General features: G+C 62.3%; 5 protein-coding genes across 8 annotated transcripts; 2 read left to right on the top strand and 3 right to left on the bottom strand.

The window, feature by feature from the left end:
* Window positions 1–963: 963 nt before the first annotated feature.
* SLC25A11 (solute carrier family 25 member 11) lies at window positions 964–3774 on the bottom strand. Its single transcript, XM_045790729.2, has 8 exons — window positions 3539–3774; window positions 2777–2929; window positions 2478–2684; window positions 2209–2299; window positions 2027–2117; window positions 1847–1946; window positions 1715–1766; window positions 964–1576 (listed from the first exon to the last, which is right to left on the bottom strand). Exons 1-8 carry the CDS (start codon window positions 3631–3633, stop codon window positions 1421–1423), a joined length of 945 nt encoding a protein of 314 aa, XP_045646685.1. The 5' UTR covers window positions 3634–3774; the 3' UTR covers window positions 964–1420.
* On the top strand, window positions 3069–8626 carry RNF167 (ring finger protein 167). 3 transcript variants are annotated; one of them, XM_087867503.1, is made up of 10 exons: window positions 3069–3204; window positions 4246–4748; window positions 4831–4911; window positions 6175–6300; window positions 6409–6496; window positions 6692–6782; window positions 6993–7098; window positions 7247–7340; window positions 7958–8038; window positions 8122–8626. In XM_087867503.1, exons 2-10 carry the CDS (start codon window positions 4665–4667, stop codon window positions 8421–8423), a joined length of 1053 nt encoding a protein of 350 aa, XP_087723629.1. In that variant the 5' UTR covers window positions 3069–3204; window positions 4246–4664; the 3' UTR covers window positions 8424–8626. The 3 variants fall into 3 exon arrangements, with proteins under 3 accessions (XP_087723629.1, XP_087723627.1, XP_087723628.1); XM_087867501.1 differs by lacking the exon at window positions 3069–3204 and adding an exon at window positions 3832–3948; XM_087867502.1 differs by lacking the exon at window positions 3069–3204 and adding an exon at window positions 3985–4110.
* Window positions 8627–9114: 488 nt separating this feature from the next.
* PFN1 (profilin 1) lies at window positions 9115–11979 on the bottom strand. Its single transcript, XM_045804920.2, has 3 exons — window positions 11664–11979; window positions 10056–10248; window positions 9115–9464 (listed from the first exon to the last, which is right to left on the bottom strand). The coding sequence occupies exons 1-3, from the start codon at window positions 11793–11795 to the stop codon at window positions 9367–9369; spliced, it is 423 nt and encodes a 140-aa protein (XP_045660876.1). The 5' UTR covers window positions 11796–11979; the 3' UTR covers window positions 9115–9366.
* Window positions 11980–13666: 1687 nt separating this feature from the next.
* ENO3 (enolase 3) lies at window positions 13667–19044 on the top strand. 2 transcript variants are annotated; one of them, XM_087867500.1, is made up of 12 exons: window positions 13667–13697; window positions 14944–15030; window positions 15302–15397; window positions 15577–15635; window positions 15815–15884; window positions 16222–16355; window positions 17227–17449; window positions 17558–17755; window positions 17948–18149; window positions 18511–18619; window positions 18748–18806; window positions 18892–19044. In XM_087867500.1, the coding sequence occupies exons 1-12, from the start codon at window positions 13682–13684 to the stop codon at window positions 18959–18961; spliced, it is 1323 nt and encodes a 440-aa protein (XP_087723626.1). In that variant the 5' UTR covers window positions 13667–13681; the 3' UTR covers window positions 18962–19044. The 2 variants fall into 2 exon arrangements, with proteins under 2 accessions (XP_087723626.1, XP_045660874.1); XM_045804918.2 differs by lacking the exon at window positions 13667–13697 and adding an exon at window positions 14154–14296.
* A 733-nt stretch (window positions 19045–19777) lies between these two features.
* Window positions 19778–23605, bottom strand: SPAG7 (sperm associated antigen 7). The gene is made up of 7 exons (XM_045804916.2): window positions 23451–23605; window positions 21127–21194; window positions 20813–20901; window positions 20611–20695; window positions 20400–20489; window positions 20161–20317; window positions 19778–20051 (listed from the first exon to the last, which is right to left on the bottom strand). The coding sequence occupies exons 1-7, from the start codon at window positions 23533–23535 to the stop codon at window positions 19942–19944; spliced, it is 684 nt and encodes a 227-aa protein (XP_045660872.1). The 5' UTR covers window positions 23536–23605; the 3' UTR covers window positions 19778–19941.
* Between the last annotated feature and the right edge of the window lie 15 nt (window positions 23606–23620).

Genomic DNA, 23620 nt, shown 5'->3' with positions numbered 1-23620 from the left:
CGCTATTGCAAGCTTCGAGATCACCTGCCTCACCCCACCTCCGCCCTGCCCCACCCCGGGGTTTCCCCTCTGAGGCTTTGCTCTCCGTCGGGCAGGTGCCACCAGCACGGCTCTCCCTCCGGGCTGGGCCGGGTGCCTCGCATTACCCTGCAGCGGCCCATTGCTCCTCTCTGCCCCCACCTGCCCCTGAGCCATCTTCCCCTCTGCACTTGGAACCTCGTAAGGATAACACCCAGGCTCCCGGTGTCTCAGAGAAGCCACTGTGACCCAGGCCAGCAAGCGCCCGGAGTTAAGAGGAGGGGCAGAGGTGGGAGGGCCCAGCTGGGGCGCCGAGCTGCCGAACTTCTCCTCTCCCCCTCTCCTCGTCTTGAGGAGGCTCTGCCAAGGGGACAGTTCCCACCTGCCGCCTGCCTGTCCCCTGGCCAGGCTCAGACGACTTCGGGCCTCACACTGCCCAGCCCTCCTTCCAGTTGACCTTCCTGTGCCCTTTGACACCCCGGGAGATTTTTGGGCTCCTTGAGGCAGGGCCTGGGAAGCACACATCACTCTCCACAGGGTGGGGCTCCGATCAAGTCTCTGGCCAATGCCCCCCCACCGTCCAGTCTTCTCAAGCCTCCCGGCTCAGGGCACCTGCCCCCACAGCTCAGCCTTCCCGTCCCCTGCCCAAGCCACCAGGGCACGGAGGCATTTCCTGGGGATCAGGTGAGATCACCCGTGCCTCCGACGTTCTTGGGCGAGTGGCTGGGAAGCAACACGCAGGGCCTGAATTCTGGTTCTCCTTACCTGTTGGCTGCTGCTGCTGTCGCTGCACCAAGACAGACCGACATAGCACCTGCATGAAACGGGCAAGTGCCTTTTCTTAAATACCTTTTCTTTAGAACTCCAGTTCCTGGTCTCCTGGGACTTCCACCTCTCTGTCCAGCTTCCTCCCCTCCCGCCCCCACAACTACCCAGATCTGGGGGTGGTGTCATCATTCCAATTTATTGATCACGTCCCAAGTGAGGTGGAGGGAGGGTCACATCCTCCCGCTGCAGACCTTTTGGCCATCCTGACGGCTGCTGCCATCTCCGGTCCCCTCAGCCCTGCCTTGGTTTGCCCGAGAAGGGGGATCTTCCACTGCCCTACGTGCCGTGCAACTAACGCCCAAGAGGAGGCCGGAAATCTTCAGGCAGTTTCCCAGCTCTCCCCGCGGGCACAGCCAGGGGCAGAGAGGTCGTGAGGTCAGGACAAGTAGGGCAAGGTGGCGCAGGGGTAGGACAGACCAGAGTCCTTTACCGCAGAGGAGGGAACCACACTGTGGAGGGAAAATAAATAGACGGGCGCAAGGCAGCAGAGTCCAGGCCCCCAGGGGCGCACTGACTGTGGGAGCAGCGGGTAAGTGGGAGCCCTGGCACCCCGGCCCCGGGCCCCTCGCCTGCCTCAGCCACTGAGGAAGAGACGCTTGTAGGCCTTGTTCATCTGCTCCAAGAAGATGAAGGTGAGGACGGTGTGGGGGCCCAGGCGGGCGTAGTACGGCGTGAAGCCCTTCCAGAGGCTGAAGAAGCCCTCATAGCGCACGACCTTCACCAGCACGTCCTACACGGGCGGGCAGGGCGCGGGCGCTAGAACCTGGCTTCCCGGGCCGTGTCCGTCTCCCCCACGACCCTCTCCGCCCTCCCAGAGCATCCCATCCTCCAGCCCGAGCCCGCCCGAGCCCCCAGCCCGCTTCCTCACCAGCCCGTTCTTGTACTCCGGCTTTCCGTCAATCATCCTCATGTTCTGGATCCTGCACGAGAGGAGGCAGGGGCGTGAGAGGCACAAAGCAGGCCCTGCCGTCCGTGTCCGGGCACCGGCCAGCACACTCACCGGGTCTTGGCGATGTCCACGGGCATGGAGGCGGCAGTGGTGACCAAGCCGCTGATCATGCTGGCGCAGAAGTGGCACAGGATGTTGTCGGAGAAGTAGCCTGGGGGCGAAGCAGCGGTGGCAGTCAGCGCGGAGCCAGCCGAGCCAGGCCAGGCCCCAGCGCCCTGCTCCGGGGCTCACCTGAGTCCAGTAAGAACTGCTTGGACTGGGAGTAGGAGGCAAGCTGGGCGGCGTTGACCACAACGGCGCGAGCCATGGTAGGGATGCAGCCCTGCGGGGGCGGGGATGGGGGGGTTGTGGTGTCAGAGACGGCCAAGACCTGCCCCTTTACTCCCCCCAAAATCTCCAGCCCCTTCACTCACCCTCCACAGCGTGGGGACCCCCTCCTCCCGGGTGATTCGAATCAGGGCATTAAACACGTTTTTGTAGCCACGGCGCTGGTCAGGGGGAAGCCTGGTGGGAAGGTGGGGAGAGGCCAAGTTCAGGATAGACCACCCTGCCCCACAGGAGCAAAGAAAGGGGGGCCAGAACACAGACGTTAATGCTCTGCTCCAGACCAGGAATAAGAGTTAGTCCTTTGATTGTAGATCCCAGGGAATGGAGCTGGGGCAGACTCAGGCCTGGAACTCACCGGCCGTCAGCGGTCATGCGGATAAGAGCCACCTCAGCTGGTGTTCCCACAAAGGCACCAGTCGCACCTGCAGTCATGCCAATCAGGGCCTTCAGCAGAAAGCCAGGGGGTGTACCATCAGCCCCCGTCAGGCGCTCAAACAGCACCGTGTAGATGCCAAGGCGGGTAGTGGTGTAGGTGGCCTGGCGCAGCAGGCCAGCCGACAGCCTGGGGAGCGAAGGGGTCAGTGCATCAGGCCAGGGTCTGGAGCCGCAAGCCCTTCCCCTACCCCCCCACCCTGTATCCCGTGGCTCCAGTACCCAGTGTAAATGCCCCTCAGCCCTTCTGCCCTCAGGATGCTGGTGAGGGCATGGAAGCTGGTTTTATACTCTCGTGTCTTGGCTCCTTCCCCACTCAGCTGCATCCGGTTCTTCACCAGATCGAGCGGCTGCACGAACACTGTAGCTCCCATCCTGGAAGAAGACAGAAGCAGAGTCCAGGGCCAGGTGTCTCTTGATTACCTACCAGTGCCCTGTGGAACCTGGCAACGAGGGGTCACAAAGTGCCAGGCCTGCCACGTGATGAACTAAGTGTTCAGGAGGCTAGTGGCTGTGAGTGTAAGTCTCCGCCTGTGCCAAGCGCCAAGGGTCTGAAAAGTCCAGTGGTCTGCAACGAAAGCGCTCCACGCAGCTCTGAGGGGGTCAAGCAGAGATCTGGAACTGCCTGCAGTCCAGCCCAGGGAGAGGAGGTGGGCATTCATGACCTGGGGCTTCACCTAGCCCGACAGGAGCCATGCAGGGACCTGGAACCCCACACGACCCCAGAGAGCCAAGCAATAGGCTGGGAAATTCAAGTGGTCCGGTGGGGTCTTGTAAGGAGCCTGCACGCAGCCCAACAGAGACCCCGCAATGGGTGAACAGGTCCCGGCGGCCCATGAGAACCTCGGCAATATGCCTGGAACCGCGGTGACCCCGTGCCGGCTCGGTTCCCTGCCACCGACCCGGAGATGAACCGGGCCCGGTTCCTTGCACCGTCCCTTCCTCCCTTCCTCCTCCCTTCCCAACCCTGGAGCCTGAGCTTACCCGGCCAGGCCCCCGAACAGGAACTTGACGGACTTAGGGGACGTGCGGGGCTTCGCGTCCATCCCGCCGGCCCCGGGACTCGCCGTGGCCGCCATCGCCGCTCAGTGGCTCTCGGCTTCGGGTCCTGTGCGCGCGCGGCCCCACTCGCGCCCAAGGTGACACCGCGCGCGCAACAGGGCCGAGGGCGCGCGCGCGCGCCCCTCCGGCTCTTGGGTCCAGCCCCAGCTGGAAGCCGGCGCAGGCGCGCGGCGCAAAGGCGGCCGGGAGGAAGGCGGGGCCGGAGGCGGGGCTTCGAGGAGAGGTGCGGGAAGGGGTGTGGCTGGTTTAGGAAGCCATAGCTTAGACGCACTTTTCGCCGAAATGGACTCGCGGGAAAATAAAGAGGGTGTCAGGAGATCTCGCGAGACAGAGTGAGCTAGGGAAGCCAGAGTCGGGGCGGGGGGCGGGGGGGGGGGCGGTTCTCTCGCGATAGACGCAGCAAGCGTTCGGCTGGTGGGAGGGAAAGTGTGGGGAGGATTCTCGCGAGACCTGAAGATACGGCAGCCGCGGCGGCGGCCAGAGAGGGTGGAGAGGTTTGTAAATCGGGCAGCTCCGAGATCCGGGGCATGACAGGGGAACGACTAGATCGTCTTCTGGGGCTTCGGCGCTCGCTGCATCTGCAAAGGCACTTCCTCCGCCCCTAACCTTTTTTTTAACGGGCCTTTTAGGACCGGAAGTCCTTCCTCGTGAGCGGCCAATGCTGGAGGCGGCCTGACTTTGCTTCCCGGAAGCCCTTTCCCAGCAGCGAGGAAGACAGCTCACCTGCCCGGAAGTCCCGCCTCCTCGAGCGCCCCCACCCTGGCCGAAGTTTTTCTGTCACCTGTGCTTGCCTCCGTCCCCCATCCCTGTTTTGTCCCCGTACCCGAGAAGGATACATTTAGTGCTTCCCTCCGTGCTCCACTAACCGGGTTGGGTGCCCCACTCCCGGACTCGGGGTGCCTCCCCCGCGCCCCCATGTAGCTGGGAAGTGGGGCCTGGGGGTGGGTGGACCCCTGGGATCCTGAAGGAGGGGCGGAGAGGGCGCAGAGCATCGCTTCTGCCCCTGCTACCGGGACGCGGCCTCCTAAGTCTCTCCCCGCCCGCTGCCATGCACCCCGCGGCCTTCCCACTTCCTGTGGTTGTGGCCGCCGTGCTGTGGGGAGCGTCCCCCGCGCGGGGGCTCATCCGAGCGGTGAGTCGAGGGGCGGGTGGGGGAAGGGCGTTGGAGGACGGGGTTGCAGGCGCCCCGGGAACACGGGCTCTCTCGTCCGCAGACCTCGGACCACAATGCCAGCATGGACTTTGCAGACCTGCCAGCTCTCTTTGGGGCTGCCCTGAGCCAGGAGGGACTGCAGGTGATTCCCTTCCCTTTTGTCCGTTTCCCTAGAGCCTCTCTCTTCTGGGTAGGGAGTTGAGGAGCCTTGCCCTTGCGTCAAGCTGGAGGCAGGTTCGGAACCACGCGCAGGAGCACGTCTAGGGTGGGATTTAGAATCTGGAGGGAGAAGACATAAAGTCTCTTGCTGGAACTCTGAGTCCTCTTGGACGGGCGCTGGAAGGAGACGAAGATGACAGCGGGGCAAAGTGCCGCTTACCAGCAGGGTCTCTGGGGCCGGCTCTGGGGTTTTATGACGTTGGGCGAGTTAATTACCTCCCTGCAGCTTAGTTTGCTTTCCTGTAAAATGGGATGAGAGACGTTTTCTCAGCGTTATTGCGAGAATCAAGTTACATAAGCAGTTTTGGGGTATTTCATCGTGAAGACGGCCGTCTAGCAAGCACTCAGTCTGGCCGTAGGTGTCAGTGTAGTTGTTTGTTAGATGGGTGGCTGGATCACCGAACGTGGTTAAAAATAAAATGTAAGTGTGGGAATTTTCAAGGTCTTATTGGCTTTAGTCAACAGTTCATGAATCGGGCAGCATCCCATCTAGCAGATGGGAAGGAGTTTGGAAGAACTGTGCGGAAATGAGACTTTGGTAGGCACAAGGTGTCAGGACGAGTAAGTCATGCTAGCCGGAGAGCTGACTGTGGCAAGATCATCTCTCTTCAAGGGATGGCAGGGGAGTGTGGGGCAGATGACCTCTGACCTCGAGAGTTCTGACCGGCTCTAATTCCAGATGGACTGGCTTCCAGTTCCATTCCTGGGGGAGGCTGGAACTAATTTAGTTAGGGAGTCAGTCTTGGTTTGGTGCTGTGGGGCTTAGCACAAGTGACTCCATTTTGGGCCTCTTGTCATTTTCTCAACAGGGGAGAGTATGTTTTGTGGGAGTGTGTGCTGGAGACGGGGATGGGACATGGAGCTTGGGAGGGAGTGACTCGGCTGAGTGGAGAGTTAGTTTCTGATCTGGGAAACTGGAAGGCAGAAGAATTTGGATTAGCTTGGAGTGTGGGGTATAAGCCCTTCTGGGACAGGGAGAGGGATGATGGGAGGTCTGGCCCAGGGGTATTGTTTGATGTCCTTGACACTTCAGGAGGCGGACTTCTGCCTGGGGGGTGGGGATGCTCAGGGTGAGGAAGTGAGGGACAGTGTGTGCAGCATGGGGGAGCCAGTATGCTTGGTGGGCCCCTGTGGGGAGCCGAACCTAAGGAGGTGAAATCCAGCTGTTGTTTGCTTCTCTCCCCAGGGCTTCCTTGTGGAGGCTCACCCAGCCAATGCCTGCAGTCCCATTGCCCCTCCGCCCCCAGCCCTGGTCAACGGGTCAGTCTTTATTGCACTGCTTCGAAGATTCGACTGCAACTTTGACCTCAAGGTTGCTGAATGTGGAGTGGGAGCTGGGAAGCTGAGGGTGACAAAAGGCACCGGAATGAAGGGAGGCAAGGGCCACGATGGCCCCTTATCCCCTGCCTTGTCCCCCTAGGTCCTGAATGCTCAGAAGGCAGGGTATGGTGCAGCTGTGGTGCACAACGTGAACTCCGACGAGCTTCTGAACATGGTGTGGGACAGCGGTAAGGTCAGGGCTTCAGGACAGTCGGGTTTTCAGTAGAGCTCAGACTGAGATTGGGGCTGGGGCTGTGTGTGGCTGAGAGCTTAGGGAAAACGACAGTCCTTGGGGTGGGATGGAGCAGGAGAGCCGCGTGCCAGGGTTAGGAAGGAGTTGAGTGGAGGGTCAGGTCTGCAGCGTCATGCACTGATCCCCGCAGAGGAAATCCAGCAGCAGATCTGGATCCCATCTGTGTTTATTGGGGAGAGGAGCTCCGAGTACCTGCGTGCCCTCTTTGTCTACGAGAAGGGGTAGGACACATCCCTCCTTCCACTGCCTTCAGTCCTTCCATGCCAGCCTGGAGCCCATGCCTCCGTGCCCCGGCCATTCAGCCTCAGGTCCTTCTCACTCTGCCTCTAGCCTTTCCTCCCACCTCCTTCCCCACCCGTGGGCCCATCCAGCACCACCTACCCTGTCCCTTTGCCTTTACTGCTCCTCTGATCTGGTCTTCCTTTTCCCAGGGCTCGGGTGCTTCTGGTCCCAGACAATAGCTTCCCTCTGGGGTATTACCTCATCCCCTTCACAGGCATCGTGGGCCTGCTGGTTCTGGCCATGGGAGCTGTGATGGTGAGTAGCTCAGGGAGGGTGATGGGAAGAGCTGAGGCCTTTAAACCCAGACTGGGTTGGTGCATGCGAGGTGGGGCAAGGGGGTGTTGTACTGGATTTGCCCAGTTTTGTTCTCTAAATCGGATCTGTCCACGGCCCCTTTCCCCAGGTAGTCCGTTGTATCCAGCACCGGAAGCGGCTCCAGCGGAATCGACTGACCAAAGAGCAACTAAAACAGATCCCTACACATGACTATCAGAAGGGTGAGGGGTGTGCGGAGAGTCGGGGCCTTTCCACAGCTCACCTGTGCTGAAGGAGTTGGAGCTCAGGAGACAAGGGGCAGAGGTGGCAGGTGGCAGCCTGGGCTGCCAGCTTTCCTTCTCTTTACCCACACGCACGGTGAGGTCAGGACAGGAACAGAGCAGGAGGTGGAAAGCACAGACGGCTAAGGGGAAGAGTTGAGGGGGGAAGAGATGGAGGACCGACCTTGCCCTTAAGGGAGTTAAGAGAGCAGAGCAATGGAAGGAGTGGGGAGAAGTTGGTGTGAGAAGGAAGGAACAGGTAAGGAGGGGTTGGGTCTCTAGGCCCTGGAGCCTCCAGTGCCCAAATAAGGCTACAGCAGAAGCCCTGCCCCCACTTCCGCTCCTCCCACTGCCTATCTCCCCACCCTTATACCTCCCCACCAGAAACCCACTTCCCTCCTAACCCCAGGTTCTTCGTGTCCTACTCTGGCCTCACCCTGCCCGTTCTCAGCACTTCTACTGGCTCCGTATAGCCAGGGAGCGAAACTGGCAGGGTTCAGCTCCACCGCAGGCCTCCCAGAGTTCTTGGGGGCCTTGGTCCAGGATGGCTCAGTGAAAGGTCTTTCTTCCTGCTCCAGGAGACCAGTATGATGTGTGTGCCATCTGCCTGGATGAGTACGAGGATGGGGACAAGCTGAGAGTACTCCCCTGTGCTCACGGTGAGGCCCTCACTTCCTGCGCCCCCACCCCTAGCCTCCCCACCCCCACGGGCGCCAGGTGCCTCACCTCCTGTGTCTTGCAGCCTACCACAGCCGCTGCGTGGACCCCTGGCTCACCCAGACCCGGAAGACCTGTCCCATCTGCAAGCAGCCTGTCCACCGGGGTCCAGGGGATGAAGATGAGGATGAAACTCAGAGGCAAGAGGGTGATGAGGAAGGGGAGCCAAGGGACCAACCTGCTTCAGAACGGACCCCACTTCTGAGCTCCAGCCCCACACTTCCCACCTCCTTTGGCTCCCTAGCTCCAGCCCCTCTTGTTTTCCCGGGGTCTTCGACAGATCCCCCACCCTCCCCCGCTTCCTCTTCAGCTGCCATTCTGGTCTAATAGTCCCTTTACCCCCCACATGCACCTCCTGTGACCTATTTGCACAGCCCCATGTCCTCTCTCCAGTCTTCTGTGTTGAGGGATGGGGGACATTTCCACCCCTGGTTTCTCCCTTCCCCAACCCCATCCTTTTGAGGGGGTTGGGGGTGGAAAGGGACTGGGTCTTCACTTACTGGGTTAATAAAATTGTTTTTGTGAACTAAGGAAGGGTGAGGTCATTCTCACACAGGTGAACTTCTTATTCTTTTGGGGAATTGCCCCCCCCTTTTTTTGCCATAAAGGGGCAGGGGAGTGCTGGGAGAGAATAACCTGTAGCCATGGGGACAGCCCCGGCAGGCGTTTACTGTGACTCAAGAGAGGGGGAGCCCCACCCACACAGGGATGACTCAATCCGGCCCGCCTTGCCCGCAGGCCTGGACCCATTCTTGGGTCCAGACGACTCTCCCATTATCTACCAATTCAGCTAGCACCTGAGAACCTCAGGCTGGAAATGCCACAGTGGAAGGGCTGGGCTACCTGGCCAGGTGGGCCTCAGGCAGGTGCTTACCCCAGCATGGGAATCGGGAATAGAGGAAGCCCAAATTCCTAGACGCCATAGTGCACTAGACCCTCTTCTAACCCAAAGCCAAGATAAAGGAGGCACGTCCCAGGGACTGTCCATCCTGACACCCAGGCCAAACCACACAGCACCTTGTTAGTAGAATCTTTTTTATTCAGAAAAAAAAAACCCAAAAAACAAAAAAGTTTTCCAACCACACACAGGAGGGGTTTGGGTAGGGGGAGGTGTCTGTCCATCCAGCCCCAGCCCCCAGCCCATGTGGTTTTGGCAGCAATAAGGGGTGTGGGGTAATGGCCCAAAAAATAAAAATGGTGTACGTGTGTGTCTGGGAAGGAGAGGGGTGCAAAAGCCGTGGGAAGTGGTGGGGGGAAGGGACGGACGAGGTCAGTACTGGGAACGCCGCAGGTGGGAGGCCATTTCATAACATTTCTTGTTGATCATACCACCGTGGACACCTTCTTTGCCCATCAGCAGGACTAGCGCTGGAGGAAAGAGAAAGGAGGCTAGGACCCAGGTGTCACAATTCCACCCCCTGCCAGCTGCTGAGCAGCTGTCCAGCCCTGGGGGCTGTAACCCAACCTCCCCCCCCCCCCCACACAGGCAGGCTGTCAGTCACTCTGAAACAATAGGGCTTTTCAAGAGGGGGAAATCAAGCTTCAAGCTGGAGAGGGCTACACTAAAATTGAGGGCCCAAAGGCTGGCCGACTGGTGACTGCGATTCAGGATAGAAGGAACCATGGTGGAGCCTGCCACCCCACATTTTAACAAAAGAGTTCAAAAGACAGAGCTGAGTGCCAACTTCTGACCACCAGTCCACCTCTCCCAAGAAAATAGGGTTTCCCCTCTGAAAAGGCTCAGGGACAGGAAGGAACTTAAGAGGTAATACAGTTCGAGCTCTTTGTGTCACGAGAGGAGGAACCGAGAACTGGAGGAATTATGCAGAGCCCCAGCATCCAGCAGGCGGCTGTGACCGCCTCTACTGGGGAACCACACACGGAAAGAACCCAAAAGACTAACGGGAGGTGCACGAGGGATCTCAGAGCTGGAGAGAAGGTTAAGAGTCGGAAACTCACTCTTGGCAGTCATGGTGACAGTGATGTTGAAAGTGGGAGCGCCACCGGTGCTCTTGGTACGAAGATCCATGGTAAACTCCCCGTCCTGCAGCAGTGAGTCCCGGATAACAGAACATTTCTGGCCCCCAAGTGTCAGGCCGTTCACGAAAAAACTGGACCGGTCTTTGCCAACCAGGACACCAACCTCAGCTGGCTGGAAGGGGAACGGAGCAGCCATCAAAGTTAGTACACCGAGGCTCCCGCCTGCTTCAAGGACCCACCTGCCCTCCACACCTCCCCCCAGAAGGGGTGTATGTCGTCTGCTGCGGGCACAGCTATGGGGATTGAGAAACTCTTAAGGGGACTTGCTGAAAGATTGGGCACAAGATCATGGTCCTCAAACCTAGAAAATGGTCATAGAAAGGGACTCCATGTTCGTCTGGACACTTCGGTCTCATTTACTAGGGAAAGCAAACCCAAGAAATAAAGGGAGCCAAAAGGCAGGGAGGAGAGTGGCGTGGCATGGAATGGGGAGCCTTTGGATGCACACCACTCTCCTTCAGGAAAAGCAGAAGCGAAGAGGGGAAGGGAGGGGGCGGGCGAAGCAGGAGAAGCAACTTTGCCCTTATTTGGTCAAAGGATCTGCAGGAGTTGTTAGGGGCCCGGACGCCTGGGTCTCCAAGTGACTTAGGATCTGGGTCCAGGTAGCTGCGCCCCGAGAGGAGGAAGCAGATCCCTGGGGGCTTTCCGGGGAAGTTGGAAAACTTGGGAAGGGGGCGCGGGGCCAGAGCCGGCCACCCAGCCCTCACGTCTAGATACCCCAGGGAACCTCTCTCCCCCTCCCCCTAACACCCCAAACCCCCACATCCGGTCCCCTCCCGCCCGGAAATCCCCTTCCCCCCCTCCCGAACTTCCGCTCCCCCTCCCCACTTCCGGGCAGTGCGGACAGGGGAGGTGGTGATGGGGACAGCGGCAGTCATCCCTCATTCCTGCACTCGCGCTGCCCCACAACTTCTCACAAAGTTCCCCCGCTCCGGGCCCCGCCGGATGGCGGGAAGGGAGGGCGAGGGGACTTCCGGGACGGGCCTCCCAGGAATGCGGGGCGCACAGCGTGCCGACCCGGGGGGGCGTGGGGCGGCCTCGCCCTCTCTAACGGAGCCGGGAGGGCGGGGAGCCCCGGACGACCGGGGCTGCCTCCCGCAGCCGGGAGCAGGAACAATGGTGGCGGGGCGCGAGCCGGCCGCCGGAAGCGAGGCCGAGGGTCCCCCCTGCGCCCGCCCGGTGCCCGTGCCCGGCCGAGCCCGCCGCGCGTGCCCGCCCCGCCCTGGACGAGGCGGAAGTGGGCCTCCGCACCGGGCGGCGCGCCCCTCCCCGCCCTGTGCCCCGGATGTAACGCCCCGTCGCGGGGAGCGGGGCGGCGGGAGGGATGGGCGCCGCCGCCCCGGGGCGCGGGTCTTGGGGGCAGCAGGGGGCCCGCTCACGTGCGGCCGCCATCCGCGCCGCCTGCAGGGCGAGGACCCGGTCGCGGCCTTTCGCCGCCCTCCCCAGACCGCGCCCGCCCCCACCCGAGTCCCTCCCTCTCCGCGTCCGAACCGGCCGGCGCCCTGGGGCGCGCGGGCCTCGCAGTACCGTGATGTTGACGAAGGTTTTCCCGGGGACGGCGGCCCAGACGGAGGGCGAGTCCTTATAGCCCACGATGGCCGCGTCCTGACAGGTCCCGTCCGCCATGAGGTTGTCGATGTAGGCGTTCCACCCGGCCATGGCGCTGCTACTGGGGCTGCTCTCGGCGCTGCTGCTGGGGCCGCGGGCTGGGCTCGGGGGCCTCGGGCTGGCGGGCGGGGGGAGGCGGAGAGCTCGGGGCACGCGCTGCCGTCCGGACCGCGGCTCTGCTAGCTGTGCAGCAGCCCTCGCACCGCCACTTCCTGCTCCTCCCCCCCCCTAGATTTTTATTTGCAAAGGGGCGGGGCCTGCTCCCCGTTCCCTCCCTCCCCCCTCGCCTGCCCAGATACCGAACTTTGCAAAGGCAATTTTAAAAATCCCTCCCCCTATTGCAAAATTTGCAGAGTTGGGTGGAAAGCTCTGTAAAAGGATGGGGGGCGGCGGCGGCTGGGGGAAGTTAGGGTCAGGGCTCGCTCCGCTTCGCCTTGAATGTCAATGAGACTTCGGTGTCGGGGAAGGGAGCGAGCCCGAGGGAGGAAGGAAAGTGAAAGGAAGAAGAATTGGCGAGCCGTGAGCGGAGCCAATCGAGGAGGGTGCGGGGCACTCAGGGTTAAACGGAACGGCTCCCCCTTCCCCCACCTCCGCCGGAGGGCAGGAGCGGCGGCGGCGGCGCGTGCGCCCGCGCCTGCGCCGGGCCGGGCGGGAGGGCGCGGGGCGGTTGGGGCCGGCGGCCGGCTGCGCGGGCGCGCGGGGCGCGCGCGGCGGGACCCCCCGCGGAGGCGGGCGGGCCGGGGACGTGTCTCCCGCCGGGCGGAAGGGGCGGGGGCGCGGCGCGCGCGGGCCCGCTGCTCCCCCGCCGTTTTATTCAGTGGAGAAATGCGGGAGCCCAGGGGGAGGTGTCTTCAGAGTTGAAGGCGCCCACCGGGGGACACTCGTGTCCCCAGTATCTGCCCGAGGGGCACAAGCCGGATCGGCTCCAGCCCCGCGGGCAGACCTCCGCCCCACGTCCCGACCCCGCCCGGCGTCCCACCCACACACCCCGCCAGCAGTTCGGGTCACCGGCCGTGCCCCTTGGCCCGGCGCGCCAGAGGTCACTGGGCGCGGGAGACTGGGGCGGGACTACTTTTCCGGGCGGAAGAATACCGGGGGCTTGCAAGATTTGCAACTTTTCCAGGAAGGGGAAAGTCCCCTCCCGCTCAAGCCCCTCGGGTTCCTTCTTCTTTTCGGTAAAACTTATGCTAAGAAGTGGTGCGCGCCGCGCTCGCCCGCCGCCCGGTGTTGGAAGGGGCGGGCAGGGTCCCCCGCGGTCGCCCAGGTGCAGCCGCCCGGCCGCCGCGGGGCTGGGCCGCTTCCGGTCCTGGGGGAGGGGCGCCCCGCCGGCCCTCAGGGCGCGGAGCCCGGCGGCCGCCCCCAGCCTCCGACGCCCCCCGAGCCCATTCCTCGACAGCCGCGCGGCTGAGTCACCGGGTCGCTCGGGCGCGGCCGCGCTGGGGCACGTGGCAGCGCTCCTCGCCCTTCGGCTCCTGACGTCTGACCCGCCGCATCCCGACCCCGGGGTGGAAAAGTCCGGAGGGCGCGGCCGGAGCCGGCGACGGGGCGGGGGAGGGGACGAGCCTCGAGGTGCCCGCGTGTCCGGGCCGGGGCTGCGGCGGAGGTCGGGGCGCGGCCCCCCCAGACCCGCCGCCCCGCCGCGCTGCGCTCAGACGCGCGCAGGGGCCACCCCCGCCCCCCGTCATTCATTTTGCGCCGTGCTGAGGAGCCTAGTCCGGTGGCGGGCCGGGGCCGCGCCCCGAGGCGCCCGCGGTCGGCCGGGAAAGGGGCTCCCGGCTGCCGCTCGGCACTCTGGGCGACAAGTGCTGGCCCAGCGCTATCAGTAGGGAGCCATGCCAAGTCTGAGGGCCCGTCTAAATTCGGCTCCCTGCTCCCTGCCCCCTCCCCCACCCCCTTGCTGGCCCGGGGCGGGGAGGGTGGGGCCCAGAGAGGCCACCATGAGGACCCTGAGAGGTGAGACCCTCTCGCCTTCCGAGTGGGGGTTTCGATTTGAGACCTCAGAGCTTGCCCGGGACCCCGGCCCCTCCTCCGACTGAGGGCAGAGGCAGCCAGGCGCCTGCCAAGTGAGCCGAGCATGTGTGGATGTCAATCCTGCAGCCCCTCTTCCAGGCCCCCTCCCCAGCCCTGCAGGGCTCAGGTTACCCCTGGCCTTTGCTAAAGGGCACTGGTCCCTCTTTAACCTTTGCAAAAGGGGAATATAATCCTGGCAAAGGGAGAGACCCCCCAATCTGCAGGCCCTCCCCTGCCCCTCCCCAGAGCTGGAATTAAAAGTAGGGGCGTTTATTGGGGGACAGAGAGGAAGGAGGTGTAGTCACTGACCTTTGGGAAGGGGGCAGGTGCCCAGGGCCAAAGTCTGCTGCTTTCGGCTGTAGTGGGCACTTGGCTGGCAGCCCAGTGTGGAGGGGGAGGATGGAGAGGGAGAGAGGCGGGGCTGGCTGGGGCACAGGGTGGCTAGGGGATAAATGCCCAGCTTGAGAGGGGGTGAGCTGACACTGTCCCAGCTGCCACCTAGACTCGGAGCTCACCCCGAACCCCTAGCGAAGACATCCCAGGTCTGGTGAATTCTCCAGTCCCAGAGGGTGGGGGTGGTGAAGGGTGAGGGTGGTCCCGGTTTGGACAAAGTGGGGGAGCTGTCAGCGTTTTCTTCCTCCCAGAACTGGGAATGCTTGAGAAAGACGCGGAAGGGTTGGGGCAAGCAGGCTGGGGGGTACCCAAGGCAGGGAACCAGACCATGAAGAGGGGCAGGCAGATGTGGATGGAGAAGGGGAGTGAGAGTTCGAGCCGGGTGGGGAATTGGGGGGTCTCCACGGATTCGGAGGAGACTGAGGAGCAGGAACAGGAGAAGCGGAATAGCAGGAGAGGTTCTGAGGGCCAGCAAGCCATGGAGAACCGAGCGCCCGAGCAGAAGGGTGAGGGAGAAGGCCTCAGTGCGAGTCTGCGGGCCACGGGGGTCCAGGAAGCTGTGCACAAGGTGCAGTTAAAGGAGAGGCCCCTGGATCCTTAGGATGGGGGTGGAATAGGAGCTGTTCTGAGTGGGGGAGGGGGCTGCGCCAGACTCTTTGGTCTGTGACCTTTTTGTGGGATATTTTTAGCTCCCGCACCTGCCTTCTTGGGGTGGGGAAGACTCTTAAAGGGCAAGGGATTTCGGGTTCCTTCAGGGATCAACTGTCCGCACTCAATCACACTTCCTGTCTTGCAGCCATGGCCATGCAGAAGATCTTTGCCAGGGAAATCCTGGACTCCAGGGGCAACCCCACGGTAGAGGTGGACCTGCACACGGCCAAGGGTAACACAGGCCCCTGGAGTTGCTTCATCTTGGAAGACCCCAGCCCACTGGGTCTTTGCCCCCCACCCCAGTTGTGCCCCACATCCTCTCCTTTCTCTGGGATCCCCTTCGCCAGAGTTCTTCCCAGGCCTTCCTCTTCCAGCCTGCCTCCCTGGTCCGGAGAAGCAGGAGTCTCCCTCTGCACTGGCCCCTGGCCCTGGGCTCAGAGAGCACACTTCTGCCCTTTGGGGAGTGCAGGAGACTCTGTGACGTTCCCATTCCACCCGCCCAGGCCGATTCCGAGCAGCTGTGCCCAGCGGAGCGTCCACGGGTATCTATGAGGCCCTGGAACTGAGAGATGGAGACAAATCCCGCTACCTGGGGAAAGGTGAGGGAAGACGTCCCCGGAGGAGCCTGCGTGTGCGGGTGGGGTCAGGACCTGGGTACGCAGCATCCTCCTGGGGCGTAGAGGACTGGAACCCAATACTCTCGAGGAACCAGGGTCCGCAGGAGGAGGCCTGATTGAATCAGAGTTCTGAACACACCCATCCACCCCTGCCTCTCTAGGGGTCCTCAAGGCCGTGGAACACATCAACAAGACCCTAGGCCCCGCTCTGCTGGAAAAGGCAAGAGGGAGCTCCCTCCCTGCCCCTATGCCCCTGCCGCCTCACCCCCAGCAGCTCACGCCTGGGAGAGGCCCTGCTTGGCCCCTCCAGCCCATCTCCCCCAAATACCTGCACTTCGTCCACACATGCCCTGACTCCCGAGAAATGTGACCTCTGCCCCCCCCCACCTCTCCTTCCAGAAACTAAGCGTTGTGGATCAAGAAAAAGTTGACAAATTTATGATCGAGCTGGATGGGACTGAGAATAAGTGTGAGTGGAAGGCTAGGGGAAGGGATGGGATGTGGCAAGAGTGGGAGGGACCCCGGGATGGAGCTCTGGTTAGGATTACTTCTGTGTCCCACAGTTTGGGGCACACCGTGGCTGGCTGGATTTGTATTCATTCCACAGGCATTTCCTGGTGCCTGCCCTCGGCCAGGCCTGGCCAGGCTGTGAAGCTGACACATTCCCCTGGGGCGGGGGCTCCTGGGGGAGACCACTGTTAGCACACCCTTCATGCCCTGTGGTCTGGCATTCCAGATGCTTCCTGGGGTGACCCCAAAGCCTGGGGGAGAAGCCCTCACCCTTTCTTTGTGCTTGCCTTCTCTAGCCAAGTTTGGGGCCAATGCCATCCTGGGCGTCTCCCTTGCCGTGTGCAAGGCTGGTGCAGCGGAGAAGGGGGTCCCGCTCTACCGGCACATCGCAGACCTCGCCGGGAACCCGGACTTGGTCCTCCCGGTCCCTGTGAGTGCAGCCGCCCTTGCCACATGCCACAGTGACTGAGCTGCCCCACCCAGTGAGCAGGGCCTCAGCGGCCCCTGGAAAGTCCACCTTCCAGACCCAGCTCCAAAGAAACGGTTTCCTGAAATGGACAGTCTCCAGCCGCGGCCCGGCCCCTCCCTCTTTCCCACAATCCAAACCTCCCCTTCAGCCTCTCCGCTGCCTTCCCTTGAGTAACCCCCCGAGTCCCCTCACATTCCAGCGCGAGGACCAGGAATAACCGCGGCAGCTCGTTCTGCCCTGTACCCTAGCCCCCGAGTCAGATCGAGAGCTGCTCTGTGGCCAAGATCTGGCTTCTCTTTGTATCTCCTTCAGTCCTTATCAAACCCAAGTCCCTGTTTTCCCGAGACCCTTTTTGTGTCAGTAGTAACGTAAGCACTTGCTGTTACCTCGCGGGGCAGGCTGTGTTCGAGTGGGAGCTCGGCAGACAGCCGGCTCTGCCTGTCTGCTATCCTGCAATCTTAGGTTTGCGCAACCGCTCCCTGCCTCCGTTTCCTTGTCTGTAGAATGGGGGTGATAACAGTACTTAGCTGAGCGGGGTGCTGGGAGCAGCACGTGAGTTAACAGGCCCTAGGAAGGCTCTTGGAGCAGGGCCTGGCCTGCTGCCAGTACCGCGGCGGCACCCGGGGGTGTCACAGACCAGGCACGCGGATTTTAGCATAAGGTGCTGCGGGTCAGCAGTGGTGTCCCCGTCTTATAGAAACAAGGAGGGACTGAGGAGTCAAAGTACTCACTCTAGACCCTCCCACTGGTAATTCGGGAAGCCGGGATTCCACCTGGACCCTCCAAGCAGGCCCCGGTCTAAGCCGCCCTCCCACTCTGCCTCCCCTGCCAGGCCTTCAACGTGATCAATGGGGGCTCCCATGCTGGGAACAAGCTGGCCATGCAGGAGTTCATGATCCTGCCTGTGGGAGCCAGCTCCTTCAAGGAAGCCATGCGCATCGGTGCCGAGGTCTACCACCACCTCAAGGGGGTCATCAAGGCCAAGTACGGGAAGGATGCCACCAACGTGGGTGACGAGGGCGGCTTTGCACCCAACATCCTGGAGAACAACGAGGGTCAGTATGAACACTCTGAGGGGCAGAGCCCCCCTGCGTCCTCCCGGAGGAGGGGCTGCAGAGCCTGCGTGCCCTGGAGCCTCAGGTCCTCTGTTGCCCCTCCCCCAGCCCTGGAGCTGCTGAAGACGGCCATCCAGGCGGCCGGCTACCCGGACAAGGTGGTGATTGGCATGGACGTGGCGGCGTCCGAGTTCTATCGCAACGGGAAGTACGACCTCGACTTCAAGTCCCCCGATGACCCCTCACGGCACATCACTGGGGAGAAGCTGGGGGAGCTGTACAAGAGCTTCATCAAGAACTATCCTGGTGAGACCCCCAGCTGTTCTGTCGCCCAAGACCCCGGCAGCGGCCCAACTCAGTGACCTGGGCGCCTCTGCTGCCACTGCTGAGGCCCTCACCATCCTTAGCCCCGCCGAAATCCCCATCCGGACTCTCCTGGCCTGCCGCCCCGTGAGGCCCCTCTGACCTTTAACCCGGCTCCTGCCCCACCCCCTCCAGTGGTCTCCATCGAGGACCCCTTTGACCAGGATGACTGGGCCACCTGGACTTCATTCCTCTCGGGGGTTAACATCCAGATCGTGGGGGATGACCTCACGGTCACCAACCCCAAGAGGATAGCCCAGGCCGTCGAGAAGAAGGCCTGCAACTGCCTGTTGTTGAAGGTCAACCAGATTGGCTCCGTGACCGAGTCCATCCAGGCGTGAGTGTCTCCTGGCCTCCCTCCGCCCCAGCTCTGCCCGTCCAGCCACGGCTGACTTCCCCTGGCTCCTGCCGCATCCCCGCCCTCCTGACCCCAGAGCTTTGCCCCGGTGACCCTGCCGTGCCCCACCTCTACCCCACGCGGTTCCTCTCTCCCACCTTCTGCCCTTCCTTCCCACCAGCATCTCAGGAGCCCCCGTTCAGAATCAAGACTCTCCCCTTCTCTCCTGCTTCCCAAAGAACTTAGCATTCCCCTCCCTGCAGAGACCCCGCTCCCCCAAACCAAAGGGAAAAGCCCCACCCAGCCCTGGGCTTTCCCTCTGAGGCCCCGGCTGACCTTATCGAGTGTCCTCTCTGCCCAGCTGCAAACTGGCTCAGTCGAACGGCTGGGGGGTGATGGTGAGCCACCGCTCCGGGGAGACTGAGGATACATTCATCGCTGACCTCGTCGTGGGGCTCTGCACGGGACAGGTACTCACGGCTCCCAAGTGTGACCAGGTCTTCTTGGGGTCCCTGGATTCCTGCTGGAGTTGGGTGCTGCCGCAGGCAGCTCCCACCTCCAGCCTCGTGCAACCTGGGAACTCCCCTTTCCTCCCCAGATCAAGACTGGTGCCCCCTGCCGCTCAGAGCGCCTGGCCAAGTACAACCAGCTCATGAGGTACAGGGGGTTCAGGGGGCCCGGATGTGGGGAGCCCGGGGCTGTTGGGTTGGAAGGCACAGCTCTGACTTTGCCTGTCTCCTAGGATCGAGGAGGCTCTCGGGGACAAGGCTGTCTTTGCTGGACGCAAGTTCCGTAACCCGAAGGCCAAGTGAGAAGCTGGAGGCCCCAAGACCCCACAGGACCCATCTAGGCCTTCGAGCCCTTCCCGGGGGAAATAAACACTGGTGGCAAGCAAGACAGTGGTGTGCTCCCTGGTGGGACGGAGGGGATGCCGGTCTCTGGGCTGGGCAAGACGGCAGGTGGGGGCAGGAAGGGAGGAACACATGGGTGACCTGCTGGGACACGGTGGAAGGGGAGGGACGGGTTCACACTTCGGAAAGAGGCTGGGGGAAGCAGGGCTGGGGCCAGGGGTCTGAGCGCCCTGTGAGGGGAGGCTCCCTCAGATCTATCCGCGGGGCGCACTGCGGGTCCGAATCCAAGTGGTCGTGCTCACGAAGCCTCCAGGATCCGGAACCCTTGTAGACGTGACGTACTGACCTGTGTCACCTGTGAACCAGTGCCATCGGGGAGTCACTGTTTTCTCCCCATTTTCCATGTGAGGAAACAGGCACAGAGAAAGTCTCCCTTACTAGGAGCCCAGGAGCCCAGACTGGGCCGCGTGTCTCTGGCAAGTGTGCTCTTTAAATGCTGTCTCCTATCAACCCCAGGAAAGGGCCAGGATCTGGCCATCCTCGGCCGGCGCCAACAAACATTGTACACCGTTCGCCCTAAAATTCTCTTCTCTTCCTCCCTGGGACCCACCTTTCTCTACACAAACCAACCGAGACATTGGGTGAAACAGTGTTTATTGAATGTAAAGTCATCCCAGCCCCACGGGGAAGAAAATTCCAAGGAGAAAGGAGAATAATACACATTAAATACCCACCTGTGCATCCGTACACACGCACCCACGAGCACACACGCACGCGCACACACACATACCCAGGCGCCAACGGTGACGCGTCAAACACCGGCCCCCCCGCCTGAGTGACGGCCGTAGGGAGGTGATGCGGAGGTGGGGCTCCAGGATGGGTTCTAGTAGCAGCAGCCTGTCCCCCCCCTGCCCCCTGCCCTGCCCCGGGGAGCCGCGGCCCTAGGAGGTAGGCGGACACTCTTCCCCGCTCTGCCGCAGGCGCTTCTTGGCCCGGATCTCATTCATGGCCTCTTCGATGGAGCGTGTGTCCCTCTTGTTGGCCACGGGCACTGCATGGGGGGAGTGGGGGTGGGGGTGGGGAGAGGAGTGTGGGGAGGGCCTAGGAGCCCTGCATCACAGCGCCCCCCACCCCCCGGCCCGCCCCCACCGGGGCCTCACCACAGCCATAGGTCTTGTTGGCCTGCAGCATGTGGGCCGCGTCCTTGGCTGCCCCCTTGCCAATGAGGTGGCTGTACTTGTCCTTGTAGTCGCTAGCGGGGCTCACCACCACAGGGCCCTGCTGGGCCGCCTCCTCCTCCTGCCGCTGGGCCAGCTCCTAGGGGTGCAGAGGCGAGGCGTCAGCGCTCAGGGGCCTGTCCCCAACCCCTCCCGGGGGTGGGCTGCCGGGCGGAGCTCACCTTCAGCTTCCGTTTCTCCTCGGCCTTCTGGGGGTCCCACTCCTCGCCACGACGGTACGAGTCCAGCTCTTCATCGGACGGCGCAAACTCCTGGGGATAAAGGCACCATGGGGTCGAGGCTCCACACACGTGTTTCGTCCAGGCCTCTCTCCCGTGGGGGGGGACGGAGGCTGGAAAGGAGAGAGGAGGGCAGGGGGCTTGGGCCTTTCACCTTTTTGAAGATCATGACGTAGCGACACTCGTCATCTTCCCCGAAGGAGAAGGACGTCAGGCCGGCCACTTCCACCACATCGTGTCTGGGAAGGGAGGCCAGGGGATGGGGGGGGGAGTATGTAGGGCCGCCAGGGGCCCAGCACCCCTTCTGGGGGTCCCCCGCTGGCCCGCTCACGCCTCCCCAGCCCAGAGACACTCACAGGATGCTCCTCTCTATCTTGTTCATCGGCTGAAACTTTTTCTTGATCTGCCCACTGTCTTGGATGAAATCTGACACCTCTTTCTCCATCTTGGGAGACAGAAGAGGAAGACATGAGGTGACTGCCCCACCCCAATACCCCTCTCCCGAGCCGGGCCAGCGGGCCCTACCCCCAATACTTTCCCCAGCCTCCATGCCACGGGCCTCCAGGCTTCTCACTGGAGACTTCTGGGAAAACCTGGGTCCTCAACCTTCCAACTCTAACTCATTGGAAGTCCTTCCTGAGGCTGCCTTTGCCACCTCCAGTGGGCTCACCCTTTTCCGAAACTCCACTTTCTGTTGTTTCTCTTGCTCCTGCAGTTTCTTCAGACGGGCAGCCTGCTCTGAGGGTGAGAAACGGCAGCATGAGGCCGGGGCTGGAGGCAGGGGTGGGGAGAGTCTGTAAGGCTTCACTCGAGGCCTGGTGTACCCCGGGAGAGGCTTCCACTGGGAGAGCAGGGTTAGTACCTGCTCCCCACGCGTCTGTGCATGCGTACTCTGTGCATGGCACTGTGCTAGGCCCTGTGGCAGACACAGACACGGAGCTTTGCCCTTCAACAGCTCACACTTTAGTGGGAGTGACAAGTAGAGCCATGCTTGGCCCCATTTCCCAGCCCTACCGGGGAGTCCGATTCACAGGCATTTATTTCATGCCCACAACGCACAGAGACCTGGGACCGCTGGGGAGCTGAGAACAGATTCGGCCCTGGCCTCCAAGAGCTTACGGTCACTGTCTACACAGGAAAGGGGAAATTATTTAACTTCCTATATTCTGTAACACCCCCACTTCTCACTTCCACGGACAGGAGGGCGCTAAAGTGACTAGTCTGACACCCTGCTCCTTTGGGACTGCAGGTGTCCAAGGTGAGGTGCAAAGATGCTCCCCCAGCTTGGGTCTTAGCACCCCTTCCCCTCTGTCCGGCCACTTCGAATCCCCCGTCTTGCTGGCCCACGTGCACAGATCAGGGTCCTCTAGATGCACTGGACCGCTTCCCATTTTCCTAACCACTCCACGCCTTTGCACCTGTGGTTCCTCCTCTTGCAAACTGGGACCCACCATGAGTCAGAGTTGCTCACTGCCTCCCCTGGGGCCCAAGCACTTTGGGTTCACATACTCACTCTAGCCAAGTGCTGAGAACCAACACGGTGTAACTCCTTATTTGTCTGCCCTACAGACTGGGAGCTGCTAGCAGGCAGGGACCCTGTTCACCTCCTATCCAGTTATTCTCCATAGCCTGGGGCGGGACAGCTTGGGGCTCTCCTCTGTCTGATCTTAGGGGCTTTACCATCCGTGCATCTTATCTTGACCACTGACTGTTCTCTAACTGGTCTGTGAATCTCCCCTCTGCATCTGAGCAGGTGGCGAGAGATGGAGGTCAAGAACGTAAGCCAAAAATAAAGAACAACAACAACAAAAAAAAGAGTGCAGGCTTACCAATCACAGGCGGGTTTCAAACCTTACCACTTAGTAACCCTGTGACCTCAGGCAAGTGACTGAACCCTGAACTTCAGCTTCCTGGTCCAGCCCCGCCGCTAACGCCCAGCTCCCACGTGTTGGCCCCCTCCCGGGAAGTCTCGAACATACATCTCTGTCCAAAGGGGCAGGTGGCTCTCCTCTGGCTGAAGGGCCCCCCGTCAGCCCCCTGCAGGGCGGGTCAGAACCCCTGACAATTCCTTTCGCGGGCGTACCAAGGGGGCTGTCAAACTTGGGTGTGATCATTCCGTGCGAGGCCCAGACTGCGGGCTCCCTGACGATGGGCGCGGCCCCCAGCCCCCGCTCGACACCTAGTGCAGGCCGCTCCGGAGGCGCCCGGCCAGCCGCCCCGCTCCGCCCCGGCCCCGCGCAGGGACCTGAGCCCGCCCGCCCGCGGACGGCTGCCGGGGAACCGGGAGGGGGGACGGCGGCCAATCGGACGGCCGGGGTGCCCTGGTGCCTCCAATCAGCAGCGCGGCCCGCCGGCAGCAGGGAACTGGGCGGCTGCCCACGAGGGAAGGGCGGTGGGGACACGGAAGGGACCGGGGAAAGCAGGTAGGAGGGGCGCAGGCCACCCAGCGGGCGCGGCCACCAATCGGAGGCGCCGAGGGTGGGGTGCGCCCGAGGAAGGTCGCACCAGACGTCGTAGGCAGAACCCGAAATGGAGGGGGCCAATGGAAGCGAAGGGATTGCGGATGGGCGAGCCCTGGAGCCAATCGGAATGCGGATGGGGTGCGGAGAATCGTGAGCCGGACACGCCCCATTCCGACGTGCTGGCGGGCCCAGACGCGGGGGCCGGAGGAGCGAGGAACGCCAAGGGGCTGGAGGCAGCCAGCCAATCAGGGCACGACAGCGGCGGACGGGCGGGCCCGCCGGCGAATGGGAAACAAGGACTGCGAAAGGCCAGTAGGAAAGAGGCGGGAGGCTGGCGCTGGGCTCCAGGCAGCCAATCACCGGCCGCTAAGAACAGCGGGCGGACCGGCAGCCCTTTTAGGGACTCTGGGGGTCTCCGTAGGGGCCTGTGAGGGGGTCTTTCAAGGTTGAGGAGGCGGCATCGTCCGAAGGGGCAAGAGTGCGGTCCTGAGAACCGGACGAAGAAAGGCGATTGTGGATTTGGGGTCCTCACCTCGGGCCTTGCGCCGAGACTCCTGGTCCCCGAGGCTGGGTGGCTTCTCCATGGAGCTCAGGATGGAGCCCAGTAGGTCCGCCATCTTGGGAGTGACTGAGAAGGGGCGGCGCGTCTTAAAGGGAAGGGCGAAATGCCTTTAAGGCCGGAAACACGTCGGAGGCGGAAAG

The sequence above is a fragment of the Ursus americanus genome, chromosome 14 (genome assembly GCF_024610735.1).
Source record: "Ursus americanus isolate L20-20 chromosome 14, mUrsAme1.1.p, whole genome shotgun sequence".
Lineage (NCBI taxonomy): Eukaryota > Metazoa > Chordata > Mammalia > Carnivora > Ursidae > Ursus > Ursus americanus.
Note: the sequence above shows the minus strand (reverse complement) of the source record. Positions and strands in the feature narration are given on the sequence as shown.

What these genes read in the sequence shown, in the direction of transcription:
- PFN1 (XM_045804920.2), bottom strand. Translation starts at nt 11,795, where the DNA reads ATGGCCGGGTGGAACGCCTACATCGACAACCTCATGGCGGACGGGACC. An exon ending in AAACCTTCGTCAACATCACG is followed by an intron (nt 10,249 to 11,663) that starts GTACTGCGAGGC and finishes TTCCCCTTCCAG; the next exon opens with CCAGCTGAGGTTGGTGTCCT. An exon ending in TGTCACCATGACTGCCAAGA is followed by an intron (nt 9,465 to 10,055) that starts GTGAGTTTCCGA and finishes TCTTTCCTCCAG; the next exon opens with CGCTAGTCCTGCTGATGGGC.
- RNF167 (XM_087867503.1), top strand. Translation starts at nt 4,665, where the DNA reads ATGCACCCCGCGGCCTTCCCACTTCCTGTGGTTGTGGCCGCCGTGCTG. An exon ending in TGGCCATGGGAGCTGTGATG is followed by an intron (nt 7,099 to 7,246) that starts GTGAGTAGCTCA and finishes CCCTTTCCCCAG; the next exon opens with GTAGTCCGTTGTATCCAGCA. An exon ending in TACACATGACTATCAGAAGG is followed by an intron (nt 7,341 to 7,957) that starts GTGAGGGGTGTG and finishes TTCCTGCTCCAG; the next exon opens with GAGACCAGTATGATGTGTGT.
- ENO3 (XM_087867500.1), top strand. An exon ending in GCCCCGCTCTGCTGGAAAAG is followed by an intron (nt 15,636 to 15,814) that starts GCAAGAGGGAGC and finishes CTCTCCTTCCAG; the next exon opens with AAACTAAGCGTTGTGGATCA. An exon ending in CATCCTGGAGAACAACGAGG is followed by an intron (nt 17,450 to 17,557) that starts GTCAGTATGAAC and finishes CCCCTCCCCCAG; the next exon opens with CCCTGGAGCTGCTGAAGACG.
- SLC25A11 (XM_045790729.2), bottom strand. Translation starts at nt 3,633, where the DNA reads ATGGCGGCCACGGCGAGTCCCGGGGCCGGCGGGATGGACGCGAAGCCC. An exon ending in CTGTTCGGGGGCCTGGCCGG is followed by an intron (nt 2,930 to 3,538) that starts GTAAGCTCAGGC and finishes GTCTTCTTCCAG; the next exon opens with GATGGGAGCTACAGTGTTCG. An exon ending in GTGGACATCGCCAAGACCCG is followed by an intron (nt 1,767 to 1,846) that starts GTGAGTGTGCTG and finishes CCTCTCGTGCAG; the next exon opens with GATCCAGAACATGAGGATGA.
- SPAG7 (XM_045804916.2), bottom strand. Translation starts at nt 23,535, where the DNA reads ATGGCGGACCTACTGGGCTCCATCCTGAGCTCCATGGAGAAGCCACCC. An exon ending in ACGTCATGATCTTCAAAAAG is followed by an intron (nt 20,490 to 20,610) that starts GTGAAAGGCCCA and finishes CTTTATCCCCAG; the next exon opens with GAGTTTGCGCCGTCCGATGA. An exon ending in AGGAGAAACGGAAGCTGAAG is followed by an intron (nt 20,318 to 20,399) that starts GTGAGCTCCGCC and finishes CTGCACCCCTAG; the next exon opens with GAGCTGGCCCAGCGGCAGGA.